Genomic DNA, 16293 nt, shown 5'->3' on the forward strand with positions numbered 1-16293 from the left:
ATTCTAATTATCCATTTGTCAAATCTTTTTTCAAGGTTTTTAGTTTATTTGCGCTGGGTTTGTAGTTCCTCCTTTAGCTCTGAGAAGTTTGACTGAAGCCTTCTTCTCTCAACTCGTCAAAGTTATTCTCCGTCCAGCTTTGTTCCGTTGCTGGCAAGGAGCTGCTTTCCTTTGGAGGGGGAGAGGTGCTCTGAATTTTTTGAATTTTGAGCTTTTCTGCCCTGCTTTTTCCCCGTCTTTGTGGTTTTATCTACCTTTGGTCTTTGATAATGGTGATGTACAGATGGGGTTTTGGTGTGGATGTCCTTTCTGTTTGTTAGTTTTCCTTCTAACAGTCAGGACCCTCAACTGCATGTCTGTTGGAGTTTGCCTGAGGTCCACTCCAGTTAGGCTGCTCCCAGTTAGGCTCTACCAGTTAGGCTACTCGGGTGTCAGGGACCCACTTGAGCAGGCAGTCTGTCCGTTCTCAGATCTCAACCTCCGTGCTGGGAGAATCACTACTCTCTTCAAAGCTGTCAGACAAGGACATTTACATCTGCAGAGGTTTCTGCTGCTTTTTGTTTAGCTGTGTCCTGTCCGCAGAGGTGGAGTCTACAGAGGCAGGCAGGCCTCCTTGAGCTGCAGTGGGCTCCACCCAGTACGAGCTTCCTGGTCGCTTTGTTTACCTACTTAAGCCTCAGCAATGGCAGGCGCCCCTCCCCCAGTCTCACTACCACCTTGCTGTTAGATCTCAGACTGCTGTGCTAGCAATGAGGGAGGCTCCATGAGCATGGGACCCTTCGAGCCAGGTGCAGGATATAATCTCCTGGTGTGCCGTTTTGCTAAGACCTTTGGTAAAGCTCAGTATTAGGGTGGGAGTGACCCAATTTTCCAGGTGTTGTGTGTCACGGTTTCCCTTGGCTAGGAAAAGGAATTCCCTTCCCCCTTGTACTTCCTGGGTAAGGCGATGCCTCGCCTTGCTTTGGCTCTTGCTCACTGGGCTGCACCCACTGTCCTGCAACGACTGTCCGACATGCCCCAGTGAGATGAACTCAGTACCTCAGTTGGAAATGCAGAAATCACCCAGCTTCTGTGTTGCTCATGCTGGGAGCTGGAGGCTGGAGCTGTTCCTATTCGGCCATCTTGGCGCCCCCTTCCTTGTTTGTTTTTTTAGGTGGGATGGTGATGGTGGCAATAGGGATTTCAGAATTAATATTCATGGTCTACTCCAAATAGCCATAGGTCATCCCTGATGGCCTTTGGTCTTCTAGCTCCAGAAAGTGTAAAGATATCCAGAGAGGCAGTCTCTTCTGGTTTTGTATTCTGGGCCGTTTACTTTTGCCCCATTGAGAGATAGCTCACCAGACTGCCAGGTGACCCAGGTACTCTGGAGCTCAGCTATGATTACTCCTAAATCAGAGCCACAAAGTTCCCAAAGCCTACATTTTTGGAAATAAATTTAGTGGAGTTTGTTTTATTAATATTTCCTAAATCAGAGGAGATTAGAAAGCCACATATTTTAGCCCCACTTTCTGAAGGCTGGCACCACAGTGAGTTTTCAGTGACCTTAATCCATGTGACCCTTTTCATATTTGACTACATTTCCAAGCAGAGGCTGTAAAATATCTGTTGGAAGTTGATTCTACTATTGATGCTAACAGGCAGTTAAAGTCTATTTGTTAAGGTCTGTTCTAGATTAGATAAGCATACTGTATATACTGTGTGTACTTCATGGAAACACATTTGTAGCATGGAAAATATCTTTTTTTTTTTTTTTTTTTAGACAGGGTCTCACTTCAGTGCCCAGGCTGGAGTGCAGTGGCACCATCTTGGCTTACTGAAATCTCTGCCTCCTGGGTTCAAGCAATTCTCCTGCCTCAGCCTCCTGAGTAGCTGGGATTACAGGCATGCACCACCATGCCAAGCTAATTTTTGTTTTTTAGTAGATACAGGGTTTCACCATGCCGACCAGGCTGGTCTTGAACTCCTGATTTCAAGTGATCCTCTCACCTTGACTTCTCAAAGTGCTGGGATTACAGGCATGAGCCACTGCATCCAGCTGGAAAACATCTTTATAATAAGATTTTTCTTGTGGTCATAATATGTGTTTTACTCTGGCCTTTGTTTGGAATTGCTGTCTTCAAAAGGAGTCTTCATTTCATTTAAGGAGAAGCGTGGCATTATAATAAGTGTTTCTTCTCCTTGGGGGTGTGCTTCAATGACCTGAATCAGACACCCCAAGTTAACTGTAAAGGTTGATCTGCAAAGAAAAGTGCACTCTTTTAAATGATGTGTCAGATCAAATTTAGAGACACTTGTTGTAAGGCTTCTTTTGATCAGAGCAGGGTGCCATGTGTTGGCTGTGCTCATCTTTGAGTCCTGCCTTTTCTTAATTTCCCTGGTGGTTTTAGCTGGATGTGTGTGGTGTTTTTATCTTCCTGCTGAACATAAAGCTGTGGTTCCCTTCTGATTTGTGAAGAGACTACTAGATGTCTAAGTTATGCGACTGTTAGGTGCAAACAAAAAATGCTATTTTTCTGCATAGCCTGATCACTAAGAACAACATTAAGAACAACAGTTTGAAGTCAAATAAGACTGTCTTGAAGTTTCTGGTCTCCCATTACAAGCTTTTTGTCTTTAGAAAACTTACTTCACCTCTCTCAACTTCAGTGATTTTATCCTCAGAATCAGATTAGTAATAATACTAATCCTACTGTTAGTGTAAGGATTCAATGAGATAATCTACAGAACTACTCAGCACAGCATTTGGCATACAGTAAGCATTCACCAAATGCTGGATGTTATTTCTGTATTACTATTTTTATTTTTATTCTAGCCCCCAAATCTATGAACTATGAACTTGGAGAAGCAGAGAAGGCTGCATTCATAAAGGTGAAGAAGAATAGGGAGACTAAAGAGGACCTGACTTCATTTTCCATTCCTTAGACTTGTTTATTACTGTTGTAGGTCACCATGGAAACTTTCAGGATTAAGATGGCATTATTGAGCTAAGCATTCAACGAACACCTCAGGGAAGGAAAGCCATAACATGTATGCATGCCATAAGTAGTTTTCAAACGAAAGGGTTATCTGGGGGCGAAGAGTGGATGGCAGTTATTGACTTCCTTGTCTGACATCATTTCCAGAATCCACAGAGAATCAGGATCAAGAGTTGAAAGTGTGATCATGTCCCTGTGTTTGGCCTTTTGTGGACCATTCCATAAAGTTGTCAATAGCTATGGCCAGAATTTCAAAATGGGAAGCTGCTCTTTACATACCAGGGAGTGGGGCTTTCTGAAATAGATTCTGAAGTCGAAAAGAACTCTGAGTGTTTTCTGAGAAGGGTTGACCTCCTTTCATGCCACTTACTGTGAATTAAAGCTGCGAGGGAGAACTAGTTTGGGCATGTGGTACAGCACTTAGCCCCACTGCTGCCAGGGAACAAGATTTGTGTTTCTAAGGAGATACAACAAAAAGGAGAATGCTTTAAGAGCCAGCGGCTGTCAGAGTGTAAAAGTATCTATGTTCAGAAAGGGAAATAGAAGCTGAATTAAGTAATTTTATACACACGTTACAGGGTGCCCTTCTGTGAGTAATTCTTAAATTCAAAAGCAAATAGTTGTGACCACAAAGGGCTTAGTACATCTCAGCTGATTTTAGCTCTCAGACTCAAACTGCATATGATTGGTATTGACCTGCTCTGTGCATGTGATTTTAAGATGGTCTGACTCTTGTCTGTCATTCTGTTGGGTTGTATTAATAACAGGGGACAAAGGGTGAAATAGTCCAATAAAGTTTTGAGCAGCCACTTGACAACGTATTCCAAATAAACAAGAGGAGGAAAACCCTAGCTCTACCAACTAGGACCATAAAACAGAGTCTTCTACACCCTCTTTAATGCCAATATTCACCAGTTTGCAAATGTTGAGTCAGTTATGGATATGGATGGATGTCCTGAATGGGTTCCTGGGATAAAGTGTCATCACAGAACAGAAATCACAGGGAGAGCGCACCAAGGAAAAATTACAGTACTGCTATATTTACTTAGTGCCTCTGCACTAGGGTTTTATTTTCCACAGTTGGAAAGGGAACCACCTGTCTCAACTGCTGATGTCAGAGAGCTCCCTCGAGACACAGGGCTGCTGGAAGGCACATGATACTGTACATATTTGCTCTTACGTTCGTATCTGGCTAAGATTGGGTTTCAGATTTGTACCCTATTGTGGAGTTCATTTAGCAGTGACTCTCAGGTGCCCTCCCACGTCACCATGCCCTTGTGAATTAAAAAGTGGCCTGCCGAAGCCCTTGTTGTGAATGTTCCCTCATCTCGCGATACCAGTATTTGCTCTGCAGTAAAATGAATGACACACATGTTGGGGTTATCATCTATGGATTCAGTTTTGAAAGTGAGTATCAGGAGGCATTATCATCTCTGCATCTAGGAGGCTGTATGCTATTGGTAGGTGGGGTTTTGTTTTATTTATAGTGATGAAGGCTTTTAAAGATACATATATGTGTGTATACCAGATTTGGAGGTTTTATATGTGGATTGCTAAACAGACAAAAAAAATTTAAAAAGAGAGATAAGTATGTAGCATACTTCATTTTTTTTTTTTTTAAAAGCTGTTCGTTTGTCAGCGTGGAGAATTTGTTGTAGAGTGAATAAAATGCCTAATTTGGAAAGACTGGATATTATGACCATGCATTTCAGGTGATCTAGTGCATTCTTTTTAGTTTTTATTTTTATTTTTAAAGATTTTTAGGGTTGTGTAATCCACTGCTCCAGTTTTCTGGAGGAGAATTCGGCGTTTTAAATGTAGCTCCTTAAGGAAACGTGAGGACCACCGTGTTGCACGACTCCAGGCACTCATAGTCAAGAACTCACACTTAAACGATCCTGCTGGCTATGTGTGCAATCTCCAGAAATATGATGCCCTCAACATTACTCAAATGTTATGTAAAAGTAGAGTTGTTACCAACAATTGCAGGAGGCTTGCTGTTAGTGAAGTTGTTCATTATTTTAATAATGCCATGCATCTCCATTTAAATATCTTCACCAACTGCAAATTATATGGTTATTACACAAAATAGGTGGAAAACAGAGTCTGAGGGTGTAAATTACATTCTTGGGCCACATCAAATCAATTTCCTTTTAGGGATAAGAACCCGAGTTCTTAATTCCCAGCCGTCCTATGATGCACACCTTCAATTAAATTTATATTGGAAATGATGCTTGATGTTTTTTTCTCAAGTCCTAAAAATAGAGTAAATAGGATGGGCTAAGACCCCTTGGTTCATCTAATCTTCCCCCCAGTGTAGGATTTTCCTATGAACCATTAAAAGTGTTATAATATATGATTGATATTAATTAGTTTTCTGTAAAGTACTGCACTCCTTAACATGAACTGAACTAGAAATAAATATATTACCATGAATTAAGATTTTATTAGTTGCAAAGAAGAATTGGATGAAGGCACCTATGTGAAATCCTAAGTACAGGCGTCAAATTGAATTAATGCCAGCACTGCCTTGAGATTAATTTGAGTACTGAATAAGAAAGAGTATACCATAACATAACTGTGTTTACTGAATCATTCTTGGCATCAGAAACTAAAGCTACATTATAAATGCAACAAGAGGCTTTTCTCCCTTGGAAGAGAGAGGCGGGTGCATTTTGTAATTAAAGTGAATGTTACTCTCTGAAAACTGCCTCTCGTCCCTAGGAAGGAAACAGCCTTCTTGAGAACCCTGCATCCTTGTATGTATCTCAGACTTTGCATACTTGGTGTTGCTCTGGCCGTCTTCTGCATCCTAGAGTATGGTCAGCAATATTTTCCACTCACTTTATATATTTTCATCTTATTACTCTGTATATGTTTTGCAAAAGATGTGGAGGGTGCCGAAAAGTTTTATGGGATTGCCCCAGGGATGTTCTAGAAGGGATTGCTGATTTTATAGGGAGAATGGCTTGTACAGCATTCAATACAGGGCCATGCAGACTGAGGCCTGTGAAGTCCTGAGGATCACTTTTTACAGATTGTGATGTGAGTAGCGCCCCCTGGAGTTGTGCATTGCTGCGGCTCTGCTCTGCTTTCCCTTAATGATTCTGAAATTTCCTGATTTTATAAATTTTATATGCATCTATGATATAGGTTACTTGCAGACCAAATGCAAAACTTTATTAAACTTTATTAAAGTTAAATAGGAATAATAGGCACATCACACATCTAATTTTAAATTGTATAGTAACTACATTTTTAAAAAGGTACATTTAATTTTAAAGTCTTTGACTTAATATATTCAAAATATTATATTAACAAATGACTCTAAGTTATTAATGAAATATTTTACATTCTATTTTTCATATTCAGATTGAAATTCCAGGTATATTTTATATCTATAGAAGTCTCAATTTTTGTGTGGACACATTTTAAGTTCTCAGTAGCCACATATGTGGCTAGTGGCTGCTGCGTTGGCTGGCATAGTTTTGGACTTAGATAGCAACTTGCCAGCATTTTACTATGCAGAAAATTGCTTTAAAGAAAAAAAAATACCTTAAATATCAAAGATAAAATATAACATATCCTTTATGTCATTTATCAATTTAAGAAGCGATTATGTGATTGATCACAAATTTGCGAGAAGTGTGAATGCTAAGACAATTTAGTTGATAGGCAGCTGGTGGCACAATGAACTTTATATTGAATTGTTTTGTTCCTGTGGCTTTGTTTTCCATTCTTCCCTCTGTGTGTATTTCAGATATCATCATTTAAAACACAATTTGATACTTTGTGGTTCCTCTCATTGTCCCAAACTCACGCTATCTTGTCAGTTTTCATGCACCATATGAATGTCTTATTTCTTTTTTGTTTGTTTGTTTGTTTGAGACGGGGTTTTACTCCGTTGCCCAGGCTGGAGTGCAGTGGTACAATCTCGGCTCACTGCAAGCTCTGCCTCCCACATTCAAGCGATTCTCCTGCCTTAGCCTCCCAAGTAGCTGGGACTACAGGCGCCTGCCACCATGCCCAGCTAAGTTTTGTATTTTTAATAGAGGCCAGGTTTCATCATATTGGTCAGGCTGGTCTCGAACTCCTGAGATCAGGAGATCTACCCACCTCAGTCTCCCAAACTGTTGGGATTATAGGCGTGAGCCACCACACCCAGCTGGATTTCTTAACAGAGAAATTCTTGAAAGACTTTTGGCTCAAATAACATTGTGGCCAGCTTAATGGCAACAAAAATTGTTTTCTCCACTTGCTGCTTCTGGTCTCTTTAGAGGTAGTGCCAGCTCAGGACTGGTATGAGGCTGGTTTTTACTTTTCTTTAGGTAAGTAGAGAAACAAACAACCACCTGGCAATCCTACAACTTGTGATAACACTGTCCCTCATAGAAAGTCAACTTACTATAGGACTTAAAGAGAACGTCTGATGTGCTTGGTTTCCAAATCTTTATTTTTCTTAGGTGAGGAAGGCAGGTGAAGAGCAAACACTTGCATCTACTCTAATGTTGCTTGATTTTACATTGAGTTTTAAGTAGTCAAACATGAATGGCAGGCATCATTATTGAGTAGCTATTATATGCCAAGCACTTGGCTTTTACTCATTTTCTTTAACCTTAACATGAGCCATGTAAAATAGGCATTTATATTTCCATTTTTGTAAGTGAAGTGCTTGAGGTTCAGATAGTTTAGGTGACGTCTTGAGTTCCTACAGATAGATCATAAGTAACAGATCTACATTGTCTGACTCCAAAGTCCATGCTCTCAGAGAAGAGGGACACATTTTCCGAGCAAGTCGATCGTTCAATAATGAGTTTTGAACCAAGAGAAAAGACTAACATTTTAGAGTTGTAATGTTCTTTCACTTCACTTATTCAAGAAATAAATACAGAGAATATGTAATCCCATTTCATTTTTTGATAGAAGTGGAAATAGATCAAGAAAGTTAAAGAGGCTTTGTCCAAGGTCAGACAAACAAACCTAGACATCAAGTCCTTTGAGTCCTGCTCCAAGGCTGTTTGTCTGAGTGGTTGAAGGGTCCCTTTAAGGAGGTAAGTTGGACATTGGGAATTTTTTTGTGACAGGCTGCAAACTTCAAAAATGTGTGGTACAGAAACATTTATTTCTCTTTCTTTTCTATGCATTTTAAACTTGTTATCGAAGTATATGATATTGAAAAGTACATATACCATAAGAGTTTAGCTCAGTGAATGTTCAGTAACAATGTACCCATGTAACCAGCACAGACAGCAAGAAAGAAACCTTAACTAGTTTCCTGGAGCCTCCTCTCGCTTGACTGTGGTTCTCCCTGCCCTGCCCCAAACCACTACCCAGGACAACCTCTCACCTGATTTGCAGCCACCTAGGTTAAATATCTGTTTCTATGCTTTATAGAAATGGAATCATAACGTATGCACTTTCATGTGTGTCTGGCTTCTTTTGCTTCACATTACATTTCTGGGATTTATCTACATTTTTGTGTGTAGCAGAAGTTCATTAATTCTCATTGATATATTTGGCCATACTTTCAAGTATAAAATCCCTAACAACCATATAATACTGTAAGTGGAATGAATAGGTTTATTTCACATTAATTACTATTTAAATTGCTTTTTTCCTAGAAAATTATTAGCTGTAGTTTTGTGTGATTTGGGCTAAAACAAAATAACAAAGCTCAAATATGGTGCTTCAGCAGTTACAAAGCATAACACAACGCAGGATATCACCCCGTCCTGTGGTTTTTACGTAATATGTGACATTGAATGATGTCATAGAGAAGACAAAGAGAGCACACAAGCTGAACATACCCACAGGAGAGCCCTGGGTAGGCGTTCCCACTTAGTGGCTTTGTATGGCGTGCAAAATGTTAGGTGTGGCCCATTTTTAGGTGGCCTGCATGCAAATGGATCTACTAACATGGATAGTAGAAATTTCCACCTCAGGGGCTAGGTGCGGTGGCTCACACCTGTAATCCCAGCACTTTGGGAGGCCAAGGGGGGGGCGGATCATCAGGTCAGGAGTTCGAGACCAACCTGACCAACATGGTGAAAAACCCATCTCTACTAAAAATACAAAAAAAAAAAAAAGTTAGCCAGATGTCATGGCGCGTGCCTGTAATCCCAACTACTCAGGAGGCTGAGGTGGGAGAATAGCTTGAACCCGGGAGGCAGAGGTTGCAGTGAGTTGAGATTGCACCACTGTATTTCAGCCTGGGCAAAAAAAAAAAAAAAGAAAAGAAAAGAAAAGAAAAAGGTCCACCTCAGGAATTGTTAAAGATTTTTTTGTTTTGTTTTGAAAAGAGGTAGGGAAAGAATTTACTCTGATCATCTGCTTGGCACAAAGTACAATCCGAACCCTTTAAATAATAATAGAGGTTTTGGCTTGTTTAAAATGGGTCTCTTGTCAACCTCTTTTTGCAGATTGTCTCACAAGCACAGAATCAAGGTTTCTTATGTTAGTTTTCTTATTACTTCTTCTTCCTAGTTGCAGGAAAATGTGAATGTAATGCCAGTGAATACTGCTAGTGAGAACCCAGCATCATGTGAGAATAGGTGGGGGTTTATCAAGGCGTTGTCCTAACTGAGGTTTATCATTTACCTGGTCATATTTTCCTTACTCCTATGTCATCAGTGCTCCCTCTCCAAATTTTCTGGTCGAGAAGTTAGTTTTCCTGTGACTGATTCACTCAACCTTAAAGGAAAACCTCCAAGCTGGTTGGTCTTAGATGGCACCAAAGCATACATCTTCTGTCTCTCACTCAATAGAGTTGTATGTACAAAGGAAACAGTTGAAAAGGAAACGCTATCCTGTGATATGGCCTTGGTTTAATACATTTGCTAATACTGTTACAGTAAAATATTAGGCATATGACCTTTTTTCCTCCCTCCACACCCTACATTAATATCTCAGCTGATCCCTTCTAAATTAAAAATATGTACAATCTTTTACCAAATATAATGAGCTTTTTATTTAAGGAGGGTCTTCTGGTATTAGGCAGAAAGGATGTTACTTTAAACTCTCATTTCCTTAGCTGCTGTAGACCTTATTCTTATGTACAAAACCCTGAATATAATATCTACCCTCCTTTCTAAATCTTCTCTCTCTGGGTGACACCATTTCTAAATCACATGTAGTGACTACCACATCAGTTGTGTGGTTTTCACACTTGCTGTGCATGCAGGGACTCGGTCTTACGTATGACTCGTGCTACTTTCCAGAATGAATGATAAACAAGATGAAAGCCGGCTGTTTCTCTGGGCAGCTACCTGAACTTTGTAAGAAACACAGGTCTCTAGGAAGCTGAGCTTCTCAGAGCCAATACCCGTGGTTGAAAGTATTGTATTTCACAAGTTCTCTGGTATTCTTTTTCTAGAATGGTTGAGTGGTTAAATATCTGTATTGCAAGGAAAATGATGAAGCTGTGCGCTTTCAGCAACACTGAGCACCAGTTGCCTTTCTTGTACATCATCTCTGATTTCCAGTGTCTTTGTGAAATGAGACATTTGGATGCACCCTGTGCAAAGGAGGCTTCCTGAGTTGTCTGTCTCTGTCAAGACAGGCACATCACTGCATTTTAGATCTGGCAAAGATCTTTGATTTAATTGAATCTGGCCATCTTTGTTGATAGATAAGGAAACCGAAGCTCAGTATCATTACATGAACCACCCAAAGTCGAATTGCTGGCAAGTGACATAGCTGAATGAGGGCCCTGTTCCTCTTATCTTGCATTTTCCTTTCATTTTGGGCTGAATCAAGAGCCTCAAAGTGACTCCACCTGTCAGGTAGACTTGAGCCTCCAGTAATCACCTTAAATCTCGTAAGGCTGGCTGACTTTGGTTTCAACCTCATTACCCCTCTTCTTACAAATATTCTTAATAGTCAAAATAATGACCACCCATGTGTAGGAAGAATGATCTGCAGAAAAGGCCAAGGAAACTGTGAGAACATGAAATCAAATTGGCTGATATAAAGCTTTCATTCCTATGAATATAGTTGACCTTCCAGGGGAAAGAAAGTGAGTTTTCCCCTCTTGTGATACTTGAGAAGCCAAAAATGAGCTTTCTGCCCAAGCACTGGGCTGCAAAATGGCAGCATTTACACAGGTTGTTTCACATTTAGGGATGGGCTGTGTTCCAGAAGTTTACTTGCATGTCACCGGGTTGAAAGTGGGGCTGCCTTTTCCTGGTCAAATCAATTTCAATCATCTCCAATGGAAGCCATGTCTCTAAACACTCTTCCCATAAGCCTTTGCTGGTGGCCCCTCCTTTTTTCCCCAATTAGTTGGTAGACCCTCTTCTTGAGAATTATTCTTACCATTTTATTCATACCATTCTTGAAAATATTTACTATTGTATAAATGAATGACGTTTCTTTAACCCCACCCGGGCTAATTAAGATTTTTGAAGAGAAAATAGACTTAACAATTGATGAAATTTCAGATTGAGAAACAAAGGGAGGATGGTAGTGGTGTCTGGGGGATAGTGGTTTTGGTCTACCTCTGAGGCAAGCTAATAGGAGTTGATAGCTTCCTTCTCTCCATAATTCTGGGATTTCTAAGTATACCGGGCACTAACTTCCCTCACTGTTGCTCATGAGCTTTGCATCGTAAGTGGAGTAGCTGTTGGACTTGGTATGACAGGCAGAAATGGCTTCATTTTAAATATATGATGAATATTTGAGATACAATATTGGGCGTCAGGGGCTATTTCTATCTTCTACATTCCCTGTATGTTAAGCAGGCATGGCTTTAGTACTGAATCTCTCTGTTCCTCTCAAAACTGAATAATTCTTCTTCTTCTGAATATGAAAGTCATGCATGTTTATAAGAGAAAATTTGAAAATTACAGAAAAGCACACTCACATAGAGGAATGTAAAAAGTACTTATAACATCATCAGCCACTACAAACAGCTTGTTATATTTCCTCCTCATCCTTTTCTTCTTTCTGAGGATATATTTTTACAGGTAAACTTTTCATGATTATAGTTTTTTCAAGCCTAATTTAAAACCCTAATGTATTTTGAACACTTTCCTATTATGCTATTAAATATATTTTACAACAGATTTTAATGATAACATTATATGTATATACATACTTCTCTATAATTTATTGAACTAGGTCACTTCATGTTGGACATCCACATTGCATTCAAGTTTTCAATAATGCAAATGATGTTGCATTGGGTATCCTCATATGAAAAATCTTTGTACACATTCCCTTATTATTGCCTCAGGATGAATTTCTAGAAGTAGATGTTCTAGGTCTATGAGGTTTTTAAAAGTTTTGAATACATATTGCCTGCTTGCTCTGTATACAAATTATACCCAGTATAATCCTACCAGTAGTATCTGATGTCTGTTTTTCGATTGAGCTGCTAAATGTAGAGGTCAGTCGTAGAAGTGGTCTTGGTTAAGGATGTTTTCTCAAAAATCTTGTGTCTAATTGGGCTAGCAAATATAAAGTAAGAGTTTATCTGTTGCCACAAAATTGAGCTTAGACCTCAAAGCTAATTGCTTCTTAAGATGAGAATTTATTTCCCTTCTACCTCTCTGACATGTTTGGGATATATATATATATACATATCAGAGCAAAATTCAAGTATCAAAGCACAGGAAAAACCCATAACAGAAACACAAGTCAAATAACCAAAAATCCTTCCAAGATTCTGCCTGGTGGTATTTAAAAAAAGGAAAAGAAAAAAAAAATTGTCTATTTATTGTTACCTTTTGAGACTATTTGCAAAATATAGTTTTGTTTTGTTTTGTTTCCTTAAGATCGAGAAAAACTAAGCTAATTAGGACTCAAGCACTAAAAAATAAGTATCATGGGAACAGTTTGATTACCTTTTTTTTTTTTTTCAGTTTAACAATTTGTGTACCTCAATTTTCCCTGGCCCTTACTAACTTCAGCTAGTGCAAAGAAAAAAAAAATCTTTCTTAGTAAATGAAATGTTATATTATGTATTGAAGTTTAGTAGCACTTTAAATTTTTAAATAGTGCCAAATTTGACAATATGTAATATGCCTTATTCATTTCCAGTTAAAAAAAAATTGCTAGATAATCCTATTGAATATTTATCATCTAAATAATCAATAACTCTCTGCATTATAGATAAATTAACCTGGAATAATTAAGGTAAATGAAAATGTAGATTCACAAATACAACAGAATTGAACATCTGACAAAATCAGATTTTAACCACCCTTTTATTATCTCTTCTCTGTGTGCTTAATAAGTACAATTGTTGCTTTATGTTTAGATTAGTCCAATTGACTGCAACTCTGATTAATTTTCATATTATTTTTTGTTTCAATATGAAAAACACCAAAAGCACATTTTGAGGTCGAAATTAAAATAGAGGCTGACTCAGTTCCATAGAGCTGGTCTGCAGAAGGTTTTATTGGAGAGGAGAGTTATTTTTGCTGAGGTTGTCTATCACAACTTGTTTATTAAAAAAAGAAAAATAAATGCTAGGAGACATTCAAGCTGTCTTGATTTTCCTCTAGTTATTTCCTCAAAGCTTCTTTGTTCACATGAACATCACTGTGACATTTTTTGTGGAAAATGAGGTTTAATTTTAAAGTATTTATAGAAGTATTTGTTATAGCCTATCCTGCTACCAACTTTTGTGTTCTACACAGTCTCTGCTTCTAACCAGAGGCCCAAAGCGTGTGTTTAAAAACTGATGTGGGGTATCAGGATCAATTAGTCCCTCTAGGAATTAAAAGCAAGCAATTGAATGCCTGTTAACAATGATTAACTTTACAAATATTAGCAATTCTAGGCAGGCCCCTTTGCTTTCTGGACGAATGCTCTAGGCAGGCAGCATTGCCAGGAATATTGGTTTCCAGCTATGTAGACTGTCCCTCAGTTATAAAGTTGCCACCGGGGTCTTTGCTATGGCTTTGATTTGAGGATGATTATTATTCTTATGGATGAAACTTTAGTTCTTCCTAGAAAGGCTTTCAGTGATTTGCAAGCTCTTTTCAGCTGTTCTCTAAGCCTTGCTCAGCCTTATTTTTCTCCGTTGTAAAATGGGTACACAGGTCATCCTTATTGGATAGTTTGGAGGACTAAATTGATTAAGATGTGGTATATGAAGTGCTGACCTTAATGTCTAGCCCATACGTGCTCTGCTGTATATGTTTTGCTTTCCACCTTTCTTTCTTGAGAAGTTTCTGCATACATATATTCTTATGTAGTTATTGTATAAATAGTGTGTATGGAAACATTCCCGAGATTGTATTTTCCTGTTCTTTCTTGATTTAGAAAACTAAAGCTATAGTAATTTTCTGCTGTGTGTAAGAGGGAAAATGTACCTATGAACTGTATTCAGCAAACTTAAAATGTTAAAGCTCTTGGTCAGCTTTTTATGCCCAGTGATGATAAACTGTCAATTTCCTTATGTTGTTTGGGAATTTACTAGCAACTTATTGCAGATATCACAGTAGACACATCTCTTATAATATGTCTGATCTGAAAGAAGCAGCAGTCTGGTAGTTTTTGGTTTGTTTTGTTAAAATAAAAACTTATAAACTTATAAAAACAAGTGAACAAATATATTTATCCTAATGGTTCTTCTGAGTTTGCTTCTGAAATCACCTATATTCAATATAGACAACAAAACCGGTTGTTTTTGCTATTGTCTGAGGTTTTTGAGTTTGGGGGGTTGAATTTGATTCTAATTTTTAGAAATGGGCAGTTGTCTGAAATATGGAGGGGTGGGAAAAGCCTTTAATTTGGGGTAGGAGTGAGGAGGGAAACTCAAATGTTATACACTTCATTCAACATATTTATTAGAGAATTGAATTATTCTCTTGAGGGTTTTTTTTCTCTTTGTTAGCAACTCGAGATAGATTCTCCTGCCTCTACTAATATCGAAACTCTGGAAAATGTTAACAGAACTACAGAGGGGAGAAATTATCAGGATGGAATGTAGGCTCTGTGTAGATACGCAACATTAGGGGCACTCGGCAGATGTTAATAAATACCTCTTTCTATTGTTGAGATAAAATGAGTTTGATTTGGGTGTGAACTGCAGTGGTCAATGAAAGGACCTTGTACCTCACCAGGGTGTGTTTTAAGCAGTAGAAGAGGAATCTGGGTGTTGATCCAAGTGACATTGGTTTTTCATACTAAATTATTCTCCATTTTTAAGGGTTGTCATCCCCTTAAAATTGTAAGCTCTCTTGTGTCCATCTTATATGCTTTCTTAGCAGTCCTGGTGATACATGGCTGTGCACACAGTAAAGTTTCAATATATCCTTGTTGTGTGAAACCAGATATTTGGAAATTTTGGAGATAGAGTTGACGAAGGGGTGAAAGGACGGCTGTGAGTAGAGAGTGAGAGAAATAGTCAAGGCAGAGAGGGAATTAAATATAGAAATGGCCCGGGGAACCAGAAAAAACAAGGTTGGTGAGCAATGAACAATTTAAGTTCTCCCGAGCAAAGAAAAAAAACTGGACAGAAGAAAAATTTTAATCTGAAGAGTTAATTAACAAAATTATAAAACCTCTAAAACATCCCTCTCATTACAGTTGTAGTTTTAAGACAAAAAAAAAAAAAAAAAAAAAAAAAATAGTGGAAAGCACTCTAATTTGTCCTAAGAATCTATTTAATTTTGATTTGTCCAGTAATAGAAATTTGAGGGGGCAATGCAATATACTGTAGTTTATAAGTCCTTTAAATGTTGTTACTTCTGAATTACCATCCTCTTTGTGATAGTGATAGTGAAGAAAAAACAAGTGTATTTGAAATCACTTCTGGTTTCAGTGCATGTGCTGATTTGATTTTTTAGAAGTATAATTAGATGGCAAAAAATAAGAAAACCCTAACAATACAATCTGGGCAGGTTAGAATATCAAAAATTATAATGAGCCTGTTCCAATGTAAAGAACATCTCTAAAAGATGTGAATAGGTTTTAAACATATGATGAATATCTAGCATTGGATGAACACAAATAAAAGTATCAGTGAATATCACAGTGGAAGAATCACATGATAATAATTAATAAACATTGACTCTTCTTGGCCAGGTGACCAATATTATTTCACAGTTGATTGTTAAGGGGAGAGTCAATGACCTTTGTCCTGAATTTTAATAATTTACTGAAGTTTTGCATTAAATCAGAATATAATTGGGAAGAAAATTAGTGTTTCTTTGTGGGGAGTGCAGAGTAATGCCACTAATTGCTTGTATAAAAGCATTCCCGAGGTTGTATTTTCCTGTTCTTTCATTAGAAAATTAAAACTACAGTCATTTTCTCCTGTTTGTAAAAGGGAAAATGTGCCTGTGAACTGTATTCAGCAAACTTA

At 38.2% G+C, this 16293-nt stretch overlaps 1 protein-coding gene across 6 annotated transcripts in view; it reads left to right on the forward strand.

The window, feature by feature from the left end:
* PPARGC1A (PPARG coactivator 1 alpha) overlaps positions 1–16293 on the forward strand; it is a 684515-nt gene that overhangs the window by 568769 nt on the left and 99453 nt on the right. The window contains exon 1 of one of the 6 annotated variants that reach the window (XM_031664087.1): positions 1995–4385. The exons of the other annotated variants lie outside the window; for them this stretch is intronic. Coding sequence (XP_031519947.1) covers positions 4341–4385 — 45 coding nt within the window. The 5' untranslated portion in view covers positions 1995–4340. Of the gene's footprint in view, positions 1–1994; positions 4386–16293 lie in introns of those variants that run through there. 6 annotated transcript variants of the gene reach the window in all.

Source organism: Papio anubis, chromosome 3 (genome assembly GCF_008728515.1).
Source record: "Papio anubis isolate 15944 chromosome 3, Panubis1.0, whole genome shotgun sequence".
Classification (NCBI taxonomy): Eukaryota; Metazoa; Chordata; class Mammalia; order Primates; family Cercopithecidae; genus Papio; species Papio anubis.